The sequence below is a fragment of the Lynx rufus genome, unplaced genomic scaffold (assembly GCF_022079265.1).
Source record: "Lynx rufus isolate CCGP_SWC_20201006 ecotype Redwood Valley unplaced genomic scaffold, mLynRuf1.p SCAF_7, whole genome shotgun sequence".
Taxonomy (NCBI): Eukaryota; Metazoa; Chordata; class Mammalia; order Carnivora; family Felidae; genus Lynx; species Lynx rufus.
The window spans coordinates 76,233,656-76,248,676 of NW_025814889.1; the positions used below are offsets into that span (position 1 = coordinate 76,233,656).

The 15,021-nt window shown below is 41.7% G+C and overlaps 1 protein-coding gene across 1 annotated transcript in view; it reads left to right on the plus strand.

Moving 5' to 3' along the window:
- Positions 1–1,776: 1,776 nt before the first annotated feature.
- Positions 1,777–15,021, plus strand: part of LOC124501899 (translation initiation factor IF-2-like) — an 81,633-nt gene continuing 68,388 nt past the window's right edge. Inside the window, exons 1-2 of the mRNA XM_047066351.1 lie at positions 1,777–1,783; positions 11,308–11,888. Coding sequence (XP_046922307.1) covers positions 1,777–1,783; positions 11,308–11,888 — 588 coding nt within the window. The remainder of the gene's footprint in view (positions 1,784–11,307; positions 11,889–15,021) is intronic.

Sequence of the window (15,021 nt, forward strand, 5' to 3'; positions counted from 1 at the left end):
CCCTGAGATTTTGCTTGGGTGGTTGGACTGGCTGAATTCTCAGGTCTCCCCCTGACCCTGAACTACATACTCTGCTGCCTAGGAGCTTACAGTCTGGTGGGGGATATAACATACACAGATATCCAAGTTCATCTCCTTCAGCGTTTTGATCTAAGTGTCATAAGAATTATAAGTGGAGTACACTGGAACATTGGAGAAGGGGCAGATGACATTGTTTGATGGGGACTCATGGGAAAATTTATGATTTTATATTTCATGTGCCTTTATGAGGGCTTTGGGGAAACCGAGGGAACCAGTGCTTGAGTATCTAAACAGGGTCTTATTTAATTTCCATGTAACTAGCCAAGTGTGGAAGAAACGTCTAGGACGGATAGGAAGACTGGAGAACCGGAACATGATGTTAAACTTATATACTTTTACTCCAGTTTTCTTGCTCTTCTTTTGTGTTTGTGTGATCCCTCGAACTTTTTTTTCGGGAAATTAACTCTGAGTGATATCTATCTATCTATCTATCTATCTATCTATCTATACACACACACACACACACACATATATATTTTAAGGTAGAATTATTATTATTTTGGCTAATACTCTTTGCAGATTAAAATAAAATCTGGTCTCATCTGATCAACTGAGAGGAATGAAATTTGTAGATGTGTTTTGTTTTATATTCATATAAAACAAAACTTGAACAGTTTTTGCTAATGAATTTTTTAAAGTTTATTTTGAGAGAGAGAAAGAGAGAGAGCATGAGCAGGGGGAGGGGCAGAGAAAGAGGGGGGAGAGAGAGAGAGAGAGAGAGAGAGAGAGAGAGAGAGAATTCCAAGCAGGCTCTATGCTATCAGCACAGGGTCCAGCGCAGGGCTCGATCTCATGAACCCTCCAGATCATGACCTGAGCTGAAATCAAAAGGCAGATGCTCAACCAACTGAGCCACCCAGGTGCTCCTACCAGTGAATTTATATACCATGATTTCAAGGCCAAATTAACTTTTACACCTTTGTAAAGTTGCCAAAAATTGATATGTTTCTTTTGAAAAATACTTAGAATCTGTGAAATCATCACATGGAATTTTAATGAGGTATTTTCATAGACCATTGATTAGTCACTTATTAACATGATATCTAGTACTACTTCTGCACAATGTAAATATATTAAAAATAGTCTATTAGGGAAAAGGAACAAAAGAGTGATTAGGGGCTTTACTTAATTTGGAAAATATTTTACTATTCTCAAATTTTGTTATGAACTTTTGTTACAAAAATATGGCTACACTTTAATTTATGAAAATAGGAACTATTGGGGCACCTGGGTGGCTTAGTCGGTTAAGCATCCAACATTGGCTTAGGTCACGATCCCACAGTTCGTGAGTTCAAGCCCCACATCAGGCTCTCTGCTGTCAGCACAGAACCCGCTTCAGATCCTGTCTCCCTTTCCCTGCTCTGCCCCCACTCGCACTTTCTCTGTCTCTCAAAAATAAATTAAAAAAAAAAAAAAAGAACTATTCAGGAGCAGTTTCTATTGTTTCAACATGAGCAATGCTACAATAAATATCTTTAAATGTGTGTACTGGTGCTTTTTGTTTTTTTGAGGCTGGATTCCAATAAGTGATAATATAAGGTCAAACAGAATGTGTATTTAAAATTTTCATTGATACTGTATCAGGTTACTTCTGGAAAATATTCTGGTAATTTATACTCCTCCAGCAGTGTAAGGAAGTGGCCCTTTCCTTGGAATTGGAATGGACTGTTATCACTCTTCTAAATTTTTGCCAAGATGATGGGTGAGGAATAGTATCTGACGACTTTAATTTGCCTTTCCCTGACTCATAGTAAAGGTCAGCATCTTTTCAAATTTTGTTGGGCACTTGCATGTCCTCTTTAGTGAAAGCCTGAACATAAGTATTTTCTGCTTTTAAAAAAATATTATCTCCAAAAAAATAAATTATCTCCTACCTGTCTTTGTGAAATCTATTTTGTTGGTATCCTCGCTTGTAAGGAACCTTAACTCTTTGTCGTATGTGTCGTAGATATTCTCCCCCAGTCTATGGCTTGTCTTTCAACTTTAAACATGAGTTTTAGAATCAGAAGGATTAGGATTAGGATTTTAACGTGGTTCCATGATTTTCTAGCTGTGTGATCCTAGGTTTCTTTAGTCTCTGAGAGCCTTAGTTTCCCCTAAAATTGAGATAATAGTATGTACTCTTAAAGGGTTGCTGGGATAAGGAAACTAGCATATGTAGAGTGAGCAAATATAACTTTAATATAACCCTTTCCCCCTTTCAGCCATGTAAGGAAACAAGGCTTGGGTGTCTAGGGGAGTTAATTGGTATGGAATGAAGGTTCTACGTGTAAGGCTGAATTTTCCTAGAGTGTATTAGTGTATTTTCTATTTAAAAAATTCCTTTTGGTTTCTTGCAAATCACCGTATGAATGCTTACAAATAAGGATTAGAAAGTAGTAAATAGGAATGATGGATTGTGTTGTGGTGGTAGAGTATAAATGGTCCCTCTTCCTCACCTCCTCTTTCCCAAACTCTCTCTCTCTTGTTTTATAATTAAGAAAAATTCCAGGGGTACCTGGTTGGCTCAGTCAGTTAAGTGTCTGACTCTTGATTTTTGGCTCAGGTCATGATCGCATGGTTCATAGGATCAAGCCCCATGTCAGGCTCTGCACGGACAGCAAGGAGCCTGCTTGGGATTCTCTCTCCCTCCCTCTCTCCCTGCCCTTCCTTGGTCACACTCTCAGTCTCTCTGTCTCTCTCTTTCTCAAAATAAATAAATCAACTTAAAAGGAAAAATTCCAGCCTTTTTTTAGCTGTTCATGGGGAACCGGGGAAGTGGTTTGGATTTGGCTGTTCTTAGGCTGTAGTTTTAAAAAGGGTCAGAGCTCATCTGGGCCAGTTGGGATAGCAGAAGTCCTAAGAATGAGACAACTCCGAGGGTAAGATGAATCTCATGGGAAGGAGTTCACTGCTTGTAAGATGGCCCTTTTCACTTGCAGATTGTCCTTGCAGAACTCTCTTGTCACCCTTTGGCAGATTCATTTCAATTAGGGAGGCTATTCCCTGACATCTGGAGTCTCAGTCCTTCTATGCAGGACAGAGAGGTATTTCTACTTTCTGAGATGCTATGGCATGGTGATCTGCCGTCCACCTCTTAGCCACATTGGTTACTTTAGTGTGGATTAGTTTAAAACTTTGCACAGGAGAAATTTTTGTAGGTATGGGCTGAGGCACGTGGTAAGAAGTGAGAAAGATGTTATGGAATATTACCTCTTAGTAGGAAAGACTCATTAAGACTCATATTTGGATTTCATCTTCCTTCTTGCCCTGGCCTATGAATGGGTTCTGAAATTGAGTCCTTACCAGGATTAGACTACCTACACTCCTTCCCCACTCATTCCAGGGACATCTGTTCGTATATCTCATAGTGGTATAGCCCAGCCATTTTTTGAAAAGAAAAAAATGGCACAAAATTATGGGAATTGAGAACTTCTGGAAGGGAATTCTGCTTTGCTAACAACCCTGGGACATTATTATCATGAAGAGACTTTTCTGGGGATGTGATTCCCAAAGCACCTGATATAGCGAAAATCAGCTGTAAGTAGAAATTCACTATAAAATAATTCTATATTTATATAAACCAAGATATTAGCAAGTGTGAGGTCTTCCTTATTCTCCAACCAAGAAGATTTCATGAAATCCAATGATTTCATATTCTCCCACTCCCACAAATAAAAAATGTATAGGGCCTTTTAAAGAGTTGGAAGGGAAGTGAGAAGGCCTCTATGCCAAGTGCTCACTCAGTGCAGGACCTGAAGAATAGCTTTCCTCAAAGATTTCCATTTTGGCATTGGCTTCAGTTGGAAATCTGCTACCTGTTTCACCTTTTGGACACCCTTAATCGTTAAGTTCTTCTATTGGACTAAAATTTGCTTCCCTGTAATTTCTAGATATGCCATCTCTTGTTACAAAGAACAAAACCCAACAACAACAAAAACCCTTCCTTGATAAGCAGCTGCCCTCATCTCATATCCTTCGAAATCTTCTCTTTTTTAGATGAAACATTGCCTTGTTTAAGGAAGCACTGTAGTTTGGTAGGAAGAGATGGATGGAGAAGTGCGGACATAGGCTTCTACCTCCACCGCTTGGGGGACCAGCCTGCCGTTTTACCACTCTGGGCTGCAGTCTGTCCCTTGTAATACGAGGAAGTTGGACTTACATGCCCTTTGAGATTGCTTTCCACACTGAATGCTGGGTTCTTAACTTTTCAGCTGAGGCTTGTGCTAAATGATTCTGTTTGTCATCTTCTGTCTGCCCTCTGGTGGACACTGTCTTGGGAAGAAAAGAAAATATTAAATTGCTCGAAGAACAATATAATGGCTACCCACCCACCCCCCAAATAAAAAAATTCACCTACATTCACCTTGCTGTTTCCACCTATTCATTTTCCCTTTTAGTCCTCATCTGTAAACGTACATAATTAATTTTTACACGACTGTCTCATATCAAGGACACAATTTTGTACTGCTTTTTCCCCCCTCACTGAATCATAAGCATTTTATATATTATTATGAAGATGTATATATATGTGTATATATTTCTATGAAGACATACATGTATTTAATTGATATGTAATTCACATGCCCATAAAATTCATCCTTGTATACAGTTTAATGATTTTTAGTATATTCATAAGGTTGTGCAACTATCACCACTAGCTAATTTCAGACGTTTTTGCCTTCCCTAAAACAAACCCCATACCATTAGCAATCACTCTCCGCTCTCCCCTCCCCCAGCCCTTGGCAACCACTAATCTACTTTCTGTCTCTATAGATTTTCCTACCCTGGACATGTTATATAAATGGAATCATACAATGTCTCCTTTTGTGTCTGGCTTTTTTCACTTAGCATAATGTTTTCAAGATTCATCCATGTTGTAGCATGCATTATCATTCTATGTTTTTTATTTTAACTTTTCAAATAGCGTATCATTATATTTTAATGCTGCATAATATTCCCCTTTTGGGGAGACATTTAGGCTATTAATGTATATATTTTTTTGTTATAAAGAATGCTGCATCGATATCTTCATGTTTCTAATTCATCTATTCTCTTGAATTATTTCAGAATAAATTCCCATGGGTGGGATTACTGGGTCAAAGGGTATGAACATTTTTATGGTTCTTGTCAATATTGCTCTTAAATTGTGCCCAGAACTAAATGCAATTCTCAGATGTGTTCAGACAGAACGGGGTACTGTGGGGCTATTAAGTTCTCAAGGTCTGGACAATATATCATCCTTGAAATCAAGCAGTCTAAGAATTTATTAGCTTTTTTGGTTGCTCATTGAGCTTATAGCCAACGAAGGCCCTTAGATCTTTTCCTGGGTACTGCGTCTTAAAGCTATGCTTGCATCTACTCTAGGACCCAGGAGGTTTTTGAGGACTCCCTGACTTGAATTTAGTATTTCTTTGTTTTCTCTTTTCTTTACCAGTAGGTGGTCCTAACAAGCCAGCAGGAGCTTTGGGTTTATTGCAGTCTTAGCTAAGAACTGCAGATGGCGCCTTAAGGCTGTCGCAAGGGTCAAATATGTCCCTTCACATTTTTTTTTTTTTTTTTTTTTTTGGCTCTGGTAGTGATACCTCCTTAGTAGGTTTATTACTAGAGTTCAGTCCTCCTCTTTTGTTGGGAAAGAGAGAGCAACTGTGAAGTTGGATCTGGGTGTTATTCAGGGCAATCTCTAAATGAAATGTGTTTCCTAGATGTCATTTGATCTCCTGGGGGACTCTGAGGCAGTCTGTCTCATGTGAGAGCTTTGCTTGAACACACGTTTCATGCCACTGCTTTGGCTTTTGATGTTCACACCCTGAGAAGCTGATTTTTTGGTTTCTCTTCATGTTCCTTGCCATCTTTCTCTTGGTCACCGTAAAAGATTGAAATATGTTCAACTACCTGGTTTTATTCATTTGTTTTGTTAAGGTGGGTTTTGAACAACAAAAGCGAAAAATTTATGTAGGATTCTGCTGCATGAGATTTCATTTCAATAATTTGTTGCTCAATTTTTTTAATGTTTTATTTACTTTTGAGAGAGAGAATGGGTGCACCTGCGAGTGGGGGAGGGGCAGAGAGTGAGGGAGACAGGATCCAAAGCAGGTTCTGCTCTGATAGCAGTGAGCCTGATGCGGGGCTTGAACTCACAAACTGTGAGATCATGACCTGAGCTGAAGTTGGTCGTTCAACCGACTGAGCCACGCAGGTGCCCCAATTTGTTTCTTTCTTTATTCTCATTTTTCTTTTCTTCCCAATTATTTTCCTTCTCCCCACCTGTCATCCACCCTTTCCATTAGCCCATCTGCTTATTTGCAAACTATTATAACTTTAAGTATGACCTTCAATTTTCTTGGTTTAAACCTCACTGACAAGTCTCAACAGTTCCCGGTATGGGAAAGTTGGAATCGTTTTAAATCCATTCGGTGCCATACCTTAGTCACATTTCTGGACTGGGAAATGTGGGGAATATTGATCGTCTGCTGGGCAGTGACTGACTTAGCATGAGAATCTGGCTTTGTGAGCACCACCTGAAGGGGCATTTTTCCTAGCATCAATAGGTCATTCACCTTTCAGATGAATTAGTATAAAGAAAGGAACAGGAAGGATATGGGGGGAAATATACCCATAACCACCAGTTTGGACTTGGCTTCTGTTGATACTTTCTCCTTTTCACTCCTGGGGTCCATGGCAGAGAGTGCAAATTTACTGCTTTTGGATTGGAAAGCAAATAGCTGTTCCATATGGGCACATGGTGTCATATTATTTATATTCAGTGACTGGAAACCCATGGCCTCTCAGCAGTTGACTTTTCTTGCACAGCCAAAAGACTGATCATTTTAGACCCATCTCCCTATCAACTCTAATTCTTTTCCATCAGTGTGTTTCCTGTTTTCATGTTCATGCCTTTGCTGATGTCACTCTTCTTTCCTATAATTCTTTTTCCTCTCTGCTAATCCAAATCTCTACTCTTCTTTTACGATCCAGCTTAAGGTTTATCCCTAAATGATACCTTCACTGATTAATTCCATCTCCAGTAATCTTTCCCCCTTGAATTCCTTCAGTATTCTTGTGAAGTTTGGACTATTCTATCAAGCATTTTCCTACATATTGCTACATAATCATTCTCTGTCTCATGTTTGTAAGTCTTGTCACTTTAACTATACCAAAGCCCCTTGAGGGCAGCGACTGTCTTCTCCCCATGCAAATAACAGGATATTTAACAATGCAAACAACAGACATGTTACTTAACAATTTAAAGCCTCAGTTTTCTCATTTGTTATATGGGAATAATGATGCCTGCATCACAGAGATGTTGAGACAATCAAATGAGACCATATGTTGAGAGCTCTTTATAAACAATAAAACATTTTGCAGAGGTTAGTCATTATTAATTTTAAAAAATGGTGACAGACTGGGATACCTGGGTGGCTCAGTCAGTTAAGCATCTGACTTCAGCTCAGGTCATGATCTCACATTCCATGAATTTGAGCCCTACATTGGGTTCTGCACTGACAGTGTGGAGCCTTCTTGGGATTCCCTCTCCCTCTTCCTCTCCCTCTCTCTCAAAATAAATAAATAAACTTAAAAAAATGGTGACACGCTGTATAAATGAAAGAGCATGCTGAAATTCCATTAATAAACTTATAGTAAAGCAGTATTAGTTATTGATTGGTCTTACGTATAGAAACAGTCACTAAAGGGCAAATTCACGGCACCTGGCTGGCTTAGTTCCTAATGGATGCCACTTTTTTTTTTTTTTTAATGTTTATTCATTTTTGAGACAAAGCATGAACAGGGGAGGGGCAGAGAGAGAGGGAGACACAGAATCAGAAGCAGGCTCCAGGCTCTGAGCTGTCAGCACAGAGCCCGATGCAGGGCTCAAACTCACAGAGTGTGAGATCATGACCTGAGCCGAAGTCAGAAGCTCAACCGACTGAGCCTATAAACATCTGATATACAATTGGCTATGTTACTCCTGTCTTTGTACCTCAGTTTTGTTATCTGTAAAGTGGGAAATGCTGACCTAATCAAACCCATTTAATAGAACTTTAGAAAATGAATGTTCAAAGAAACATGAATCCCATGCAGAAGTCTCTTAGGGAAAAAAGCTTCCTTGGGGGAAAGCTGCATACTATATAGTGCATTCATTCGATTGTTAACAAAGCACATTACCAAATTAAATGCTCTGGGATGTAAAGAAACTAGCTTAACTTTATCTTACCCAGTGTTTCCCAAACTTATTTGCAACTGGAATAGTTTTTTCAGGTCTAGTTAGCACTCCATGATGCTAATTTTCTAAGACACAAAGTTTGGTCTGCCCACATGAATACTCTTATTAGGTACTAGAGGTGGGGCAATCAAAGAGAAAAGTACACCTTATGAGACATTCTCTGGTGGTCTTCTTGCCTATAGTGGTTTGTAGTTTCAACTTTAGTTAGCAGAGACTTCTAAGAAAATCATGTTAATTACAGTCATTAATTATCAAGTCTCCAAGATAATGAGGAAAATTTTTGTTTCTCAGACTAAACTCAGCCTCTTTTTTTTCCTAATAAAAATATGGAATCTGACAATCAGTCACTTCAGATACAAAATATCAACTCAAACAAACATAAGAAAAATTTTGATTTCCAGGATCTATTTGAAAACATGTCAAATTAGGTCTTTTTAACATCTGCAAAATATATCTGTCAAGATGAAGATTATGTCATGACTTATCCTTAGTTCTAATTTTGCCACTTGATCATTAGGTAACCTGGGATAAATTAATTCCGTTAAGGCTGAACTGAGACATATGGATGTTGTTTCAAAATGATCTTTTGCAATCCTTAGCAGTCACTTTAATCATTTCAGAAATTTCGTTGTTTTTGTGTTTTCTTCAGAGTATGTCACAAGTATTATATGTCGAATTTATCACAGCATTTCTTGTCCTCCAGTACCTCCAGTATAATTTACAGGTGGACTTTAAACAACTTGCAATTCTTTCCTTTTTTAAAAAGTTTGTTTTTAGAGAGAGGGAGAGAGTCCCAAGCAGGCTCTGCACTGACAGCATGGAGTTTTGCAATTATTTCAAAGCAGTCGATGATCATTTTGTTTTATTATGCATACACAATAGAAAACATATATGTAAAGAACCAAGATAAAATTAATCTTTTAATTCAGGTCCCAAAGATATTTTTGAAACATTTATTCAATGTCTTTTTGGAGAGATAGAATGTGGCATGGAGAAAGGGTGAAAGTGGGCCATGAGTTACAGTACCCCTCTTGCAAACTCCACTTAGCAAGTTGTATGCTCTATGTGACCCACACTTTCAACTACACTCAGAACTCTCTTAGAGATCTGTTAAATATGATATTCTTCACATTGTTAGGTTTCCAGTGATGCTTTGACAGCTCTCATAGATTGGGCCTATGCATGCTCCTTAACTCACCTCCCTTCTATATATCTACATATGGAATATCCGCATATAAAAACTGTCTCCCATTAGACCACTGGCTATCTTAGGAGAGGCATCAGATGTCTTTCCTAACACTGTGAGATTTCCAAAAGTAGACTTTATTTTCCTCCCAAAGAAACAATATTGGTTCTGCAGCAACAAGAGGCCCTATAATGAAGAGTTTTCTAGGCAACTTTTGGTAGGTGAAATCTGTCATTATGGAAGGGATCTTGGATTCTCTTGGTCAGGTACCATTCTTCAGCAGCATGAAGTTTCTCGTTAAGCAAGGTCATAGCATTCCATTTCTACTCTGTATGGGAAGGAAGAGACATTGTGGAAGAATTAGTCACTCATTCCTGTGTTCCTACAACACTTTGCACTTTTTGTTTCGACACTTTTCACATGCTATTACAGTTAATTATTTAATAGCTTTTATCCTCCTTTACAATAGGATACTCTCCTTGGGGATAATCTTGCTTTTATTCTTCTTTGTAAGTGACCCAAAACCTAGAACAATGCTTACCACTCATTGGGTACTTATTTCAATTTAGTGAATGAAAAGAAAGCAGATATTTGGAAAGTTTGCTTCTATTTGAATATTTTGAGAAAAGATGCAATAGTAAGCAACCTATGTATAATGCCCTTGCTAGCTGGGTGACCTAGTCTTTTGCTTATTTAGATCTGTAAGTGATATGATTGGATTAGACCAGGCTTTATTAGCCAGGGGTCAGTGGGCTGCGGGGTATTTTTTGACCCTCCAACCTCGCGCAAAGTTAAACACAAAGGACGAGATAACTTCTGGGTATCTGAGATCTGGCTGAGATCTATTACATACACTACTTCATTGCAGGTACTGCGACTGCAGTAACGAACATCTGGAAAACAAACCTGTGCCTGTGGTGTCTAGCTATACATACTCATATACAGTTCCAGGTTTGTCGCTGATGCCTGTCCAGAGTTCCTTAAGCTTTGGCCTCAAAAGCTAAGAACATGGGGACAGATCCTGATTAATCTTTTCAATGCTGTCTAAATCCCCAGCCTCTGGCCGCTCCTAATCGACCACTGACCAGTTGACGGTGGGGTGAGTACTTCACACTTTCAGGACACTGCGTAGAAGGTTGCACAAATACTACAGACGATTCTGGCCCTGGGGAGGTTGGGAATCTGATCATGAAGTCAGAAGGATATTTAACAGAAAGATTCACTGGCGGCCTGACCACAGCCGCACGGAGGAATGTAGACGGCTGAGCAAACCAGAGATCCGACTCAGAAATGGGCTTGGGCAGCGTCTGGCATACGTGGTAGAGAACCTTCAAGTCCAGAGGTTATCCTGCCCTCGATCCCGCACCGGCCTCTACGGACTCCCAGGAAGCTGAGCGGCCGCGAAGTCCGGACGTCCGGGAGTTGCCTGAGGTCAGGGACTCTGAAACGGCCTTTTGGAGTCAAACTTGAGTCGGGAAGCAGGCAAAGGAGAAGGCGCTGGAAGGCCATGGGGCGGAGTCGGGAGCAGCGAAAGGCAACGCGGCATGAGAGCGCGCGTCCCCGCGGGAACCTAGATATTATAAAGCCCCTCGCACGGTTCCTCTCGATGCGCCCGCCTTCGGCAATCTCCGGGGGAGTTTCGGCTCTTTCCGGCAGTTCCAGCTCCGGTCCTTCACTCCCAGAGCGCGCTGTTACCCCCCTCCCCACGCCGCCCGGCTCTTTGTGGGCCTGGGCTGTTCTGCACGTGGGCACGTGCTCTAGTACTACCCGTCCCCACTTTCATCTAGTTTGTTGCCGACCCACTCCTCCAATCCCTACCCTTCCTCGTTATTCCCAGTTCCCGGCGACGCCCGAGCACCCTCAACTGAGGCGCGCGACCCGGCGGGCGGTGCGAGGCGCGAGGGGCTGGGTCTCGAGAGGAGCGGTAACCCGACGGACTGGAGCCCGCCTCCCGCCCGGCGCCTCTCCACTCGCAGATCCCTGGCGCGCGGGCCGCCTCCCGCCCGGCCTTCGCGCGCCGGGTGGCTGCAACGGCCTCGAGCTCGGCGCGTCGGGTTCGCGCCGGCGCGAGCACGCGCCTGTGCGCTGGCTGGCTGGCGCGCACGCGCCCGAGCGGGCTCCGGGGCGGGGCGAACAGCGCGAGCCCCGGCGAGGTCGGTGTGGATCCGCTGGCACTCCGGCCCCCAGCCGCGGCTGCGATCCCCAGCCCGCCGCCCGGCCGAAGCCGGGAAAGGGGCGGTGGGGGCGGGGCGGCGTCCGGCTCTGGGAGAGCTGGGGGAGGAGCGAGGCGGCGACGGCGGCCGCTCTAGAAGAGGAGGAGAAGGAGGCGGAGGAGCTCCTTTCCTCTTCTCAGACCTCGGAGCGTCCGGGACGCAGAGCCCGGAACTGGGGGGGACGCGGCGTCTGCGGGGTCCCCGGGTAGGTGAGGCTGAGGGTGCTGGGTGGAGGGTTTGGTGGGGTGTAAAGGGGGGCACAGAAGTGCAGAGAGCGGGCTCGAGGGAGGGCACGGCGGAGGGGGTGGTTGTTGGGGGTTGGGGTATGGACAGGAGGGGGACGTGAGCCCTTTGGGACCCGGAGTGCCCAGACGGTGAAAGCCTTCTGGGGTCAGTGGGGCAGGCCGAAGCACACGGGTCCGAGTTGGGGGGTTTCCAGAGCACAGGCCAGGGAAACAATGGAGTAAGGGGGGACTCTGGTGTGAGCGTGTGTGGGGTATTGGATTTTAAGAAACAACGAGGGATCGAAAAGAATGAAAGAATGGGTCGTTTGGGTTGAGAAGTACAATGAATTGGGAATGCAGTGGGTATGCGTAAGGTCATCTGCGTGGGTGTCCGAGGTCCTCAGGATTTGGGGGCAAAGTGGGATTTGAAAAAAGATAGAAAGGAATGGGGGGGGGCGGAATGGAAAATAAGGCAAAGGGTGGCAGAGAAATAAAATAGATGTGGTTTTGGGCTTGATTTAAAGTGGAAGGGTAGATCTTGTTTGAGAGTACAGGGTAGGTGGACTAGAGTGGCATCTTTCTCCCTAATTCATCCAGGATGATTGGGTTCTTTTGGAAGGTGGGTCTTTCTCAGGCATGTCCCTCTGCTGAGTACAAGCTATTCTTTTAATAATTTGGTTATTTATGGTCCATTTCATCGATGAACCATCCCTGTAATATTTATTTCTCTTATGTTCATCAGGTTACTGTGTGTAATTTACCTGTGGTTAATGAAGCAGAGGAGAACATATCACCAAAAATAAGCATCTTGCTTTGAATTAGGTCAGTGATAATGCAGAGTTCAGGGTGTTTGGGGGAAAGAACCAAGAGTTTGTTTTCATTTAGACCCAAAGGTGATGAATAGCATTGATAAAATCGAAGTTATCTATACTTTGTTAGAATTGCAGTTTCTCACTGAGAAATGTTCATATACCATCTGCTACTGGATTTATGCTCTTGGGAGAGTTTGGGTTCTGCCTCAAGAAATTCTTGATGCTGATTTCAAATTATCAGGCTGCCTTTTACCTTCCAGTTTGAATTAAGGTGATTTGAAAATACTGTGGGAAAGTATTTCTGGGTCATAATCTTGGCATTTCCTTAATACTTGGATTTCCAGACCAAATATTGAATGGTTCTACATACAAGATTGCCGATTTTGAAATTGTATTACCATTATGTGTTCATAAATAGTTGATGTTAATCTTTTTATTTGTTGGGTATTAAGTTTTGCTGACTCACCTAAGATTTCTGGGAATTTATCCATTTATATTTCTCAGCTAGGTCTTGGATAGTAGCATTAGACTAGTTTATAAAGGTCCAAAATAATGACCTCAGTTGTCACTTTTCTTATATCTTACAAAAACTGAATAAAGCAAGGAGTGTCTTCATTAGTGATAATGTGGCTTTTTATTGACCTCTTACAGTAGATGAGGCAAGGTGCTAAGTTTGTTTTGCATGCATTATCTCATTTAATTGAATCCTCACAGTTATTTCCTGTGTTATAATTAAGAGGTTAAATAACTTGCTATGGTCACAGAGGTAGTAAATAAAGCTGCATTCACACTCTGTTGGATGCCTTCTTTAGATCTTTGCTGTCTGGTTCTACTTGCCTGTCTTCCTCCTCCTAATCTTGGTTGTAGTACAAGCAGCATGAATTGGTTGAATCTTGGGTTTGATATGATAATGGTGATTTAGATGAAGATTGGGTTAGTGGGCTATATCTGTAGACTTTATAAATGTTTATTGCTCTTGTGAATTAACAAGTCTTCTGGGGTCCTGTTAAAGCTAATCTTGCTAAGGGTTTGACCTGTGAACAGGCTTATTATTTTGTTTAGTCTAGTGTACTGCTGAAGTACTGTGCCTAGGTGGCGCTCTTCCTTGTAGAAGTCAACACAACCAGTTGTGTAGTCAGAACCAATTAACTTTGGAAAACAATTGAAAATTGTGGAGAGCTCAAGTGCCCTCCCAAGCACCTGTTGAGTCCACAGTTGGTACTGGCATTATCTCTAAATATAGACAGGATCCTCTTAGAAACCAGGAGTGAAACAAGTAGAACTGAGAGAAACAGCTGGGTCCTGAGGGAGGAGCCATAGGTTGCTGGCCAAAAACATCAGCATAGCCCCTGGGGACTGATCCAGGAGTGGCAAAGGGCTACAGATACTAGTGAATGGCAGGAGGGGAGGGTTGAACATATATGTATTCTTGGCACTGAACTCAGTGTTTTATGTATATTACTTCATAAGATCTTCAAACAACCCTTATAAAGCAGATGTAAACATTATCCCTGTTTTTGAGATGAGGCTCAGAAGGGTTAGTGTACAAAGTCACTTAATAAAAGCAGTAAAGGAAGTTATTATTATTATTATCATCATCATCATCATCATCATTGCTGCTTGCTGTTTCCTATTGTAGTGGTTCCAAAATTAAACTTGGGAATTAAAGTCACTCTTTAGGATCTGCTGTGCTTCTTGTTAAGAGTGCAACTGATTATTTCAGTCTTGTTACTTCCATTGGAGACTAGAAGGAAGAGCTTGATTTTTTTCTGATTTAATTGTTGGGAACGAGAGCCCACTCATTATTTAGTAAACGATCTCCTGTAGAATATAATTCAGCTTCCTCAGCTGCTTAGTGTAAATCTGTAGCAACATGAAAATGGTGTGTCCATCCCTCCTATTCCGAGGTCTTGACTTTCAGGTAGGTTATCTAGGCTGTGGAGGATGACAGTGAAGCATGCTTGTTACAGACTCTTACCACTTTTCTTGATGTTTTTGACACAAAACTGTGACCATCATTCTTGCTCAGTTACTTTAAAAAGTTGTGGTAAAATATGGATTATGTAAGATTTACACTTAAACCATTTAAAGTGTATGGGTCAGTGGCATAAAGTACACTTACATTGTTATGCAGCCATCACAACCATCCATCTTCAGAACATTTTCATCTTCCCAAACTGAAACTTTGTACCTATCAAACAACTCCCATTCCTCTCTTCCCTCAGCCATTCCCCTTTCTGTCTCTATGAATAGGACTACTCTAGGGGTCTCATACAAGTGGAAGTAGTAGAATAATAGTGTT